Here is an 11,984-nt window from a genome sequence, read left to right as displayed (position 1 = left end):
AGTTTACAAAATGAATGGTGGTGAATTTCAACGCACGGCAAACACACCAAATCGTTTTTTTTCAAAATGGACGTACTAGACAGCGTTTTGAAATCAATCCCGTTCATTCCTGACCTCTCCTCTCTCTCTCTCCCTCTCACCCTTAATTGTGTCCGCTTTGTAAAAGGTTTGTTCTGGCCCGCTTCCAGCCCTGCAGGTGCTTTCACCTTTCTCTCCGCCGAGCTTTGGACTATTTAGCTGTGCGGCGGGGACAGTGACCCCACGGGCCGCTGATGGGTGAAGGGTGTCAGCTGGTCACCTGGACGTACCTCACACTGCTTCCCTCAGCTGGATATGGGGAAAGGAAGCCGGGCCAGAACTGTAACTAGCCTGGCATCTTCCCACCCGCCAGTGCCCGCTACCGTTGGACAGGCGAGTGGGTACCCCTCTGGATCGCAGCTGAGGGATAAAACTGGGCACCGCTTGCTCTAAACGGCCAGCTGGCTTATCAGAATAGAACAGGCCCGGCCGTAACGAGCCGCTAATCATTGACGGCTTTGAATTAGACTTGGAATCAGTCCTCTTGAAGCAATCACAAGACCCAGCTATGGCAGACGCACGACAATTCGTTTTGCCGGTACAGCATCTGTTTTATGAGTTTAGAAGCCACAGAGTTAGTAGACTGCCACAGATCGAGGCTGATCCAGGTTATTATGCTGACAGGTGATAAGAGTCTGGACTGGGATGCTGTCAGCAAAGTCCCGCTCTAACCCCTAACCTAAATGTCCACCCTGCCAACTAGCATCTCCGGTCTATCTGACAAGCCGGTGACTCATACCTGTACTGTACTGCTGTTGGTATATTTAGTTTTACATCTCAGTTTAGTTCTGCAATGAGTGGGAAAAATACAACGCCATGTAGGTCTGACTCTCGAGCTGTGAGTAGAACCTCTAGTGCAACCATATTAACCAACGCTGAAGTCTAATTCAACTTACCAGAGAGCTCGTTAAGTAGCTCATTAAGCTGCAAAAAGACGCTGAATGGTTTCCCAGCCCACAGTAACTGCACACTGCAAAAGGGGGAGAACAAGCACGTGAGGCATCAGAAACACCCAGCCGGTTTCAAACGCACCACACTGCAGTCTCAGCCTCTGTCTGCTCTCAGCCAGACTCGGTGCTGCTCTTTAGCTAGTTGAGTTTCTGTGTTGAGTACTGAGAGATTCTCCTGGGAGGGGGGGGGAGGGAGTCTACAGAGCACACAGCTCTGGGTGCTCTCTCTTCTCTCTCTCTCCCCAAATCAGATCCTTTCTTCTCTCCCCCTCTTCTCCTCACACGCTCTCTCTCTTTCCCTTTTCATCATTTAGTCATCAGGATGTGCTTCGGCTCTCCGCCTCGGGAGGCTAAAAATGGCTACCACCTCTGAGTCGCTGCTCGGTGAGAGGCAGGTTTTTTTTACAGAGCTACGCCGAACTCGAGCAGAGCAAAGTAAAATGCAGCAAAAAAAATAAAAATAAATAAAAAGCTCAGTTCACCTCCCTGCTCCCTACCTTTGTCACTGTAAATGTTCGGTATTGTTTAGCGGTGTTAAAGAGGCTCTCTGGAGGGATGTGTCTCTGCGAGCTGGATGACCTTTCGCGGCAGACATTTGTCTCTTTGGATCGGGGCTCATTACAGCTAACGAGAGGGAGATTCTCCACTCGCACTCTGCTTCATTAAGATGAGCAGTCAATGCCATTGATTTCACACAGCTGGGGAAAGAAAGACTCTGCAAGAGGGTATTTGTGTATGTGTGGGTGCAGTATATCACCAAAATCATTAATTGATTGTTGATTAATTGATTGACCCATTTTCACAAGAGAGGATACAAGAGGACATGGTCATTACCTGCTAAACAACATGTTACTGGTACATGTTGTGCTAACCAGCCCACATTCACATTCATGTACAGCAGCCTCATATCATTGCACCAATATATATTCTCTCCTCTCCTCTCCTCTCCTCGCCTCTCTTTTCTTTTAATGCAAGCTCGCCAACTTTAAGTGCTGCACTAGGCTTTCTGCATCCACCTACTTCTCCTGGGCACTTCCCTGGAGAAAGCCCAGGTACAAGATTAGATATTAATTCTTTCTCTCTCCTCTCTCCTCTCTCTTTCTCCCTTTCTCCTGCGCTCGCTTTCTCCCTTTACCCCAAAAGCATTGCATTAAATAACTAGCTCACTTTCCTGCTTCGGCGTACAAGGGGCAACCGGTCGGAACAGGCCTTTAATGAGCAAGTGTATTAGCCGGGGCTCAAATGCTTTGTTTTCATTTTGACGGCACGTGGACCTAAGTGTGTCCCTCAAATATTACTGTAATGGAGAGCTATATTCCCAGTCACATCCCCCCCCGTGTGCCACTGGAGCCGGGATTTATATGAGCGTGAGGAATAGAGGGAGTTTAAAACAAACAGCAGAGGTAGAATACTGTCTCTGCTCTCTGTAATTGCCCCCTTGCCAAATAAAATGTAATTAAATCTGGATCTTATAAGGCATCTCTTGGATGGCATTGCACAGGGTTACTGACTGGTTCAGCAAGCTGGCTCTTTCCAAGGTTCCCTCCACCTCTGTCTGCTGCGGTGTTACATTGTACTTCAATGGAGACTTTAGGTAAATTAATTTCATTCAATTCAGTCCATTCCAGCAATATAAAATGAAGACTAGGACTCCAAAAGTGATTTTTTCTGAGATGGCTGGCTAATCCAGCATTTAATTGTTAATTTTGCATGATTTTATTCTGTTCTCTTTCCGCATTCTGCCAGCCGGCCTCCTAAACGACAGTGTTCTCTCTCTGCCCAATTATACTAAGAGCCTGATACTCGCTGAGAGCCAGTCGTACGAGCTTTCAGAGGATCAGCACAAACTGGCAGCAGAAATGACTCTCTGTGCTCTGTGTATGTGTGTGTGTGTGTGTGTGTGCATGAGTGTGTGTGTGTGTGTGTGTGTGTGTATGAGTGTATGAGTGTGTCTTTGGTGCTGGGGGTGGCACTGTTGTTGGCACGGATCAACGTGAGAGATTTACAGCTGAAGGCAATCCTGCATGGCTGTCTGTCCAATCTGTTTCCGTGGTAACCGTTGCATTTCTGAACCCGTCACAGGATGAAAAATAAATCACTCACTGCCCAGAAAACCCCAAAAATGAAACATGAGATATTATTCACGAGATTGGACAATGTGCATGCAGCTCACATCCGAGATAATTCGAAACACCAAAGTTTGAAAATTGCTTTTCCTGATACAGAGTGAAGGGGGGGGGGCTCAGCGTAATGGAGTGAGAGAGAGAGATGTGAGGAAAGAGCTCGAAGAAAATAACTCAGCAGAGAAATGTACGCTGTTGGGCTTCAGAAGCGGAACTGGAGTGTGTAAATATTTGTAAATAAACTTCATTAATATTGTATCATGATTGCATTTGCATCTCGCTTTTAATTAAATCATCACATTTATTCTCTGCAGAGAAATCATACTGAAAAATGATGTATTTAGGACACATAGGGGGGCTTTATCATGCCATGAGCTAAATTGGCACCAAAATGGCCTTCTGGGTATAATTTATAGTGCATAGTGTTTAGTACTGGATCGAATGTTGTTCAGATGTTCTGATGAATAGCTTTATTGTTTCAGTTGCTTTTCTGAAGGTGTTCAGTGGGTGTTGATTCGATGAGACATTGGTGTTTATCAGTGCTAGTGCAATAGAACGCAATAGAACACTTAGTGAGATATTTCATGTATTTCTGCTCTGTTGCTCTGTTGTTTAGATTTAAATATCACATCTAGTGTATCCTCTCCCTATGGAATCATCTCAAAACATCATGAATATACATCATCAGCACACACCATGTGCATGCTATAGCGGGGTAAACATATATTGACTGCATATGTCTTGGAAGATCTCAGGGGGTTTGGTTTGTCAGTAACACTTCAAACAGGCTGGAACAGTTGGAGCGTCTGTTTCTAGGATACTGCACTGTAGCACTGAGACAAGGAAGAGACCCGAGTTCATCCTCCGCCTCCCTCCTGACTGTGTTATGCAAAAATGTTCCTTTCACTCACGTAAAAAGCACTAATACCAAAAACATTTATGTCTAAATCACCTTCAAAATGCTGTTTCACGGCGCACTCTGGGACGTTTCTAATGAAAAAGCAAAACAAAAATATGTCTTTTTTGCTGATAAATCAACAGATTAATTTTAACGTGGCTTTGGGTGCAGAGGTGTAATGTAAATCATGGCATATGAATCCTACGGGGCTATGATTCATAACATTTGATTTGGAGCAAACGCATGAAGCCGAGACATAAATCAGACATGTAAATGCCTCTAAATGGGAATGCGAGATCAAGAGAATAATTTCTCCTGACAAAGCAATCAGGTGTTGTTTATGGGCTGTATTACATTATACATGAAGTGATGGAAAAGCCCATTTACTGCTAGTGAAACAGTCATGCAAAAACACATTCATCCTTAAAAAGCTGCGTAATCTGAATGCATCGTTATGTGATTCACGCTTTTTTATGCCTTTTAGTCACTTGAAAGTATACTGTGTATGCGTGCGTGTCTACACCTGTGATTGTAACTCTTGTTGTCTCCTGCAGATGGCGCTCCGCTGAGTGAGCTGTCCTGGTCGTCGTCCCTGGCTGTGGTGGCCATCTCCTTCTCGGGCCTCTTCACCTTCGTCTTCCTCATGCTGGCCTGCCTCTGCTGCAAGAAGGGCAAGGGCGGCTTCAAGGTGGGCCTCTCCTTTGTGCGCACACACACTCGGATGTACAGAAAATCACTTCCCTTGGTGCTCTAATCTGCAAAATATGAGGCAGAGAGACACACTTCGACACCCACACACACACACACACACACACACTCATTAAATCATATCAACTTTTCATGCCGTCTTGCATAGAGATACGCACTCCAAATCTCTTTGCCCACAAGCGTTACTGCAAATGGCCTGAACATGGAAATTTCCCCCCACAGCCTCTCATTAGATGCCTATTGTGTTCCGCGCACAAGGTCTCCAGCCACTTACGCTTTGCAAAAATGTTGATGGGATGTAGGCGGAAGAGCAGACAAAGGTGGGGAAGAGGCTGTTTTTTGTGGAGCAGTGGGAGGCCCGCAGCTTCTCTGAACCATCTTGTCCTTGTCATCCACTCGCTGTTTGTGTATGCCGGCCCCATTTCTGAACAGCGCGCAGAAATGGGTCACGGCAGCGGAGAAAATAGGACAAGGAACGTGGGAGGAATGGCGGGGATTGTGCACGACTGCAAAATTGACGGAATATATGTCTATATGTCTCTGTATGTGTGTGTGTGTGTGTGTGTGTGCTCTATCTCTATCTCTCTGAGTTCTCATTGTCTATCTGCTCTCTTGAGTTTACATATGTGGGTTTTTGCACCGTTCAGCTGCATGTTTCAACTTATTAAAGGTGACATTTATGATAACTTCACCAAAAAACATCACCAAAATACGCACTGCATAACACAACACACAGCAGTGCTTGATACTGTAATGCATTATTCCATTGATCTCATCCGCTGTGGTTTATGCAACAAGCTCCTATAGTTAATATTCCCGCACAAGACGCGCCGCTGTCAAAAGAATATGAGATTTATTCTCCGACTGATTAATTTATGCCGCAACAGTGTGTAAGCCATTAACATAATTCGAGTCACTTTAGAGAACTTTTGCAGAGGCGCTGACACTGCGAGGGGAAATTTCAGAGGAGGAGACGAAGCCGCGCAATTAAGCCTGTCGAATGACTCCTCTCACACAGTCATGGAGGTGTAGGATTGTATTAATAATCATCAGACATGTTCACCCTCTGGTAAAACTCCATCTTCTCTCTCTCTCTCTCTCTCTCTCTCTCTCTCTAAGCCCTCTCTCTCTCTCTCCCTTTTTCATTTCCTCTCCCTACAAGTTGAGTCTGTCTGAATAAACGCAGGGCTGCACTGAGGAGTATCTCTTTAGGTCCGCATGACATCACATCTCTCCTGTTTTCTCACCCACTCTCTATAATAATAATAAGAGATAATAAGAGTAATATGTATTGTGTGCAGGTAATTGTTCTGTATGCGTATCTATGTGCTGTATGTCTGGTTCATGTCTTCTGGTGGGGCTGGACCACCCAACTCGGTCCTGTCAGGGTGTGTCCGAAAACAGAAAAGGGGCCGGGGGTTGAGGGGGTGGGGGGGGAGGGGGCGCGAGGGCGTGAGGAAGGGCATACCCCAGAGCCCACAGTGCATCCGGCCCCGGGGCCCCATCTGGAATTGGACACGGCCTCTCCCAGAGCAGGAAGAGAGGATTTCAGGGAAAAAAAGAAAAAAAAAAGTGTGTGTGTGTGTCTTCTTGTATTTCTATACTTATGAGGACCAAATGTCCTCACAAGGATAGGGAGATGAAGAAAATCCTTCACAGTGAGGACATTTTGCTTGTTTTCATGTCTTTAAAGGGGCTACTTTAGGATTAAGATTAGAATTAGGATTAGGTTTAGTTAGAGTAAGGGTTAAAGTTTAGTCATGTAGTGGTGAGGGTTGAGGTCAGGGTTAGGGATTAAGGAATGAATGCAGTCAGTCAGTGTGTGTGTGTGTGTGTGTGTGTGTGTGTGTGTGTGTATGCGTGTGTGCGTGTGTGTGTGTGTGTATGTGTGTGTGTGTGTGTGTGTGTGTGCGCGCGCTCTTGGTTCATTGGGGAAGGGGACTGCCCTGCAGATGTTCTTTGGCTTTTGAGAGAGAGAGAGAGAGAGAAAGAGAGAGAGAGGGAGAGAGAGAGAGAGAGAGAGGAAGAAGGAGAAGGAGAAGGAAGGGGAGAGTGATGTCATGAGTATAGAATGTGAAAACCCTTCCCTCCCACTTTTTTTCTGCCTCACATTTTTGTGGGGGCTCAATTTCTCCCATTTTTTCTCAGTCCCCCCCCCTCTCATCCCTCTTTCTCTCTCTCTCTCTCTCTCTCTCTCTCTCTTTCTCTCTCTATCTCCCTCTCTCCCTCTCTCTCTCTCCCTCTCTCTCTCACAAGAGAAGACCACAAGATCTGGCTGGCCTGCGAACTGGGAGATAGCGCTCCTCCCTCTTACTCCCCTCCACCCCCCCTCTTTCTCCCTCTCTCTCTCTCTCTCTCTCTCTCTCTCCATCCCTCTTCCTCTCCCTCCATCCCTCCATCCCTCTCAACAGTCCCAGGGACAGTGGTGGTCAGCTACAAAGCTCTTCCTCCTCTTCCCCGCGCTCAACAATGAGGCTCTCTCTCTCTGCAGAACGGTGCCTGCCTTTGCTGTGGGCACTCTTGCCTGGCACCGCCAACCTCCTGCTGCCCTGCGCCCATCACACCAGCTTGGGCCCCCCCCACCACCCTGGGGACCCTGGTGTGTTATTGTACGTGTGTGTGTGTGTGAGAGAGAGAGAAGGAGAGAGAGGTCTGCAGAGGTTGAGATGCTGTAACCAGGGCAGAAGGCATATTTTTAAGGGCATTTGAGAGCCTTTCCTCTTTGAATGAGCAACATGTCATCCTCACCACTGGACTCTGAGGCGAGGTAAGAGAGCTGGATATGCTGTGGGGTCACGGTGCCAAATGTATTGATGATTTTATTATGTTTATTTTACTACTGGGAGAGTCAATTGGTTATATTGCTGTTCAGCTATGGGGAAAGAGCACTTAAAAGAAGAATGCAAATGTAAATATTTGAAGAAGTTTGTGGAATGAAAGCGTTTCATTTGAAGTAATGGTTTTCTGTAACTTATTTATACAGTCTGGTCATGTAAATGTGTATTGTTAGCAGTCTTTCTGCATTCTGCATGTGAAAAGCACAAGTATGTGAATATATTTATGTATTTACCCTTTTTGCAAATAAGAGACCGCAGCATGTTTTCACACGACTTAGTGCAGCATGCATGGAATGTGTGAGATTATTTTTGCGTCTTTGGATGTTCTGTAAATGCTGGCGCGTGTGTGTGTGTGTGTGTGTGTGTGCGTGTGTGCGTGTGTGTGTGCGTGCGTGTCACAGTATGTGTGAGAGGTCTGTGTCGTCGGTCCTCTGATGATGTGGAGAGTGAAAACACATGTTAAATGGGAGGGCGCCCAGGGCCGTGTGAAGATGTGGATCTGAGGCGGAGGGAGGGAGGGTGTGTGTGCGTGTAGTGTGTGTGCATATGTGTGTGTGTGCAATGTGCGCGTCATACATGCATGAGCGCGCTGTGTGTGTGTGTGCACGCGCTCTTGGGGGACAGGATGAAACAAGAGATGGAGGTGTTTGTGTTTTTAATGTGTGTGTGCGTGCAAGCGCGTGTGTGTGTGTGTGTGTGTGTGTGTGTGTGTGTGAGTGTATACATGAGTGGGTGTTGCAGAGGGCTACGGCGGGTCACATTTTTCCATCGTTGGGACCCCGCCGCTCCACGGCTCCCGACTAAGAGAGCTTTATCCTGACATCCGGTCTTTGGATCCGGCCAATTCCCTCCCCTCCTCTATCTCTGCTTCATCCTGCTATGTGTCACTGCATCCACCAGACATAAGGGATCTTTCACGCAGCTTCTCTGATAACAATTAAATGTGACTTTTCTGCCAAGCAATATAGTTCTTGAACAGTACTGATATGAGCGGTGATTGCTAGTTAGTGCATTCATATTTAAATGAACTGTTATGCGGTCATAGGTGTGTTTATCTGGTGTGTAACAATGTGATTCAGCCAGTCAGCACTGAGGACCAGCTATCTGTATTATAATGGAAGATCTCTATTGCCAGTGACTTGAGCTCGATCAGTCTGACTATCAAGCTCTCTGCTGCAGACACTAATGCCTCTCTGCCTCTCAATGTTGCAAAGACCTATTGATCGCTCTGCTGCTCTCGGCCATATGGGGCCTATGCATCGCAGAGCTGGATCGGATGCCTATACTGCAGTAAATGAAGGCAAAAGTCTTATTCCCTGTTCACACTACAGGAGGGTTGGGGTTGAATTCTTTGTTCATTCGATCAATGCTAAATTTACACTGAAACTGCCCTGCGCTTTGCAATGGCTAGGTATTTATTTAAGTTTTCTTAAACAGTTTCATGGCCAAATATGATGTTTTCCTAGTCAAATATTTTCAAAAAAACACATACTCCCTGAGTGGAACAAAGTGAACGTGAATTCAGCCCATCTCTCCACTCCAGTCCGTACCTGTGCTGTGCTGGTTTCCAGAAGGCATCTCAGCTCTAAAATCATCTGTCTTCGTTGCTAACGCGAGGATGATGATAATCTTAGTGCTAATATTCTTTGGAGAAACCAGACTTGCCGTGTTTACATTGTCCCGTTCCAGCAGTCTCACAGCAGCTCAGGGAGACGCTGAACTAGGCCAGGACTGCTTGCTTCAGTTCGCTTCGGTTCTGCCTTGTGAAACACTCTCAAGAGGCCAAGGACTAAGCCACAATATCATCAATTTTGTATTTGTATGACTGCTCCATTTGCTGGCACCATTTCCTATTTCTCTGGAATGGACTGCTTATACTGTTTTCTATGATGCTTCTTGAGGAAGATTAGGGCCTGATGCAGTAAAAAAACACACCATGCTTGTTTTAAATGGCTACAGTTTTATGTCACTTCATTAAAATGACACTTTTAATGCGTTTGGAAGATTTTGAGGATGCTTTTCACTTTGACCTTTACTTCTAATTCATGTCCTTAAATTTGTGACTGTCCAAGTCAAGAAAGACTGCCAGTCTAATGCAACAAAACAAGGAGCAACCTGCTCCTTGTTTCTCTGGTCTGGTCTGCCAAGCTTCGTTTAGATGACCTTTGACCTTTGTGTGTATTTGTGCATTGTGTGTTCCAGGAGTTTGAGAATGTGGACGGGGAGGAGTATCATGCGGATTTGTCCACTTTGGCATCGCCAGCCTCCCAGAGCGGCCCGGAGGTCTACATCCTGCCCCTCACCGAGGTCTCCCTGCCGGTGGCCAAGCAACCCGCTCGATCAGGTGGGTCAACATTCAGTTCAGTTCGGTTCAGTTCAGTTCAGTTCAGTTCAGTTAAAACTTGGCCCCTCCACCCCCATTTGCAGTCTTCTCACTTCCAGAAAATCTTTGAAATCCCCAGGCTGCGTTTACAGAGATTTAAGATTTTGCTCTGCTTTCAAAGGGGATGACATATAAGATGATGTCAAAGGTATAACAGGTGGCCTAGGAATATCCAAACGGAAAATTGTTTTCGACGTTTTTTGTCAGCGCTTTGTAATTTATGTCTTTACTCTTTTCGCCGTAAAAAGTGATGCAAACCTTGCAACAGCTTTGCAAATATGCCAGAGCGTTACAAATGCGAGAACTTTTCAAGGGTGTGAGAGTAATGTAAGAGGAAGGCTGTGTTTGGCCCAAGCCAGAGTCTGTCCCCGGAGTGAGTGACCAACGCCCTAACACTGGCCTTGGTTGGCTGGGCCTCCACCTATCCCACAATCCCTACTAGCCTGAGCTCCAGTGTTGGGTCCCTACAGAATGAACTCTGTGCTCTTCAACTCTCTCTCTTACTCTCTCTCACCCCGACTCTCTCCCACAAACATCTGCCTGTTGCATAATAATGTCCAGGCGGCCAGCCTACACTACTGCTCCTTGGTATGTGAGGCATGCGAGAGCACCAAACCCCGATGAGAATATCCCTCTTTCACCCTGTTGCTTTCTCCCTCTCTATCTGGTTCTGTGTGACAATGGCCGCTGTTGTGCGTTGATGCATATGGGGCTGATAGCCCTGATAGGGGTAGATTCAGCCTGATAAACTTATGATATCGGAGTGTGGTTGGACTTAATAGGTCATGCCCACTGAGTTCGCCCGGAGGTCGGTCTGCCCCAACCATACGCTCCACTATAGTAAGCATCAAAGCTCAAACAGAAGTGGATGTGCAAGTTTGTTTGAGACTAGGCCCTAAGGTTTGACCTGTACTAGTCAGATAAGCAGATCCAGTCGCAGTGTGAAAAAGGCACATACTGCTAAGTGTTGGATAAAAGCTTAACATATGCTTCCTCTTCAGTGAATAATAGAAACCATATGGTATTGCAGTAGTGACAGAGGTCAGGAGTCTGTTGCTGCACCCTTCAGGAGGGCCTCACCCAGTGACATCACCAGAGGAACTTTTTTTTTTAAATGATAGACTAAAGTGAGAGAAATCGATCTGTTGTTCTATCTATACTTATAAATCTCCATATACCTTTCTCATTATCTTTCTTATGTTTGACGGCTGCTATTCGCGGCCATTTTGTCAGGGCTTCGTCTTCTTTCCCTCCCAACCTTTTCAACCTCTGATGATTCCTGAGAGGTGAGGTAGATGGGAGCTGAAGTAGTTAGGAGCTGTGAGTAAGTCTCGTTGCCTTCAGCCAACGTCCCCCCCCCTTTCCCCCTGCTGTGAACTGGGGTTATTGATGGGAGAATGGAGTATGTGGATAGGTGGAGCCCCTAATGAGACACCCATACTGTAAGAGCTTGGCTCGGCCTGCCGCTAGGTCCCCAAGACCCACCCTGATGCAGCTGCTCTGTGCTGCAGGCTAAGAGTAATGGATTCACACCCACTCATAGCACTCGCGGAGATGTGTGAACAGCTACACACACACACACACATATATATAAGCAAAAAGAAGTACAGCCCTTGTATTCACACACATATGCAAGGGTGCACACACATCGCCTCTCACCCAGAAAACATATTCCCAATACTTCTAACAAACACAATTGCACTTTCACAAATTTGCTGAACAAAGTAACCCTGTCAATTATGGCGCCCTCTAAATCCTCGGCATGCCACCATTTCAAATTGAGTTACGCGACCATGGGTAAACGTCACAATTGAATTTGGAGGATTGTCCAAGGGCAGCACTATAGCTCAGCACCTCACCAGAGACTGGACCGGGATGCACTGGACTGGAAGAGGATAATGGGAATTCCATTTGGCTCTGAGTGATTTAGCCGCTGTGTGTCTCACTAAAGACTTCCTGCCTACCAGCCATTTAGCTAGACACATTCTTCAGATAGATGCTCAACAG

General features: G+C 46.4%; 1 protein-coding gene across 1 annotated transcript in view; it reads left to right on the top strand.

The window, feature by feature from the left end:
* The first annotated feature begins 1,384 nt into the window (after positions 1-1,384).
* aatkb (apoptosis-associated tyrosine kinase b) overlaps positions 1,385-11,984 on the top strand; it is a 28,454-nt gene continuing 17,854 nt past the window's right edge. Inside the window, exons 1-3 of the mRNA XM_071907840.2 lie at positions 1,385-1,412; positions 4,604-4,737; positions 9,797-9,938. Of these exons, the coding sequence (XP_071763941.1) occupies positions 1,385-1,412; positions 4,604-4,737; positions 9,797-9,938 (304 nt within the window). The remainder of the gene's footprint in view (positions 1,413-4,603; positions 4,738-9,796; positions 9,939-11,984) is intronic.

The sequence above is a fragment of the Centroberyx gerrardi genome, chromosome 20, assembly GCF_048128805.1.
Source record: "Centroberyx gerrardi isolate f3 chromosome 20, fCenGer3.hap1.cur.20231027, whole genome shotgun sequence".
In the NCBI taxonomy this organism is placed as follows: domain Eukaryota; kingdom Metazoa; phylum Chordata; class Actinopteri; order Beryciformes; family Berycidae; genus Centroberyx; species Centroberyx gerrardi.
Note: the sequence above shows the minus strand (reverse complement) of the source record. Positions and strands in the feature narration are given on the sequence as shown.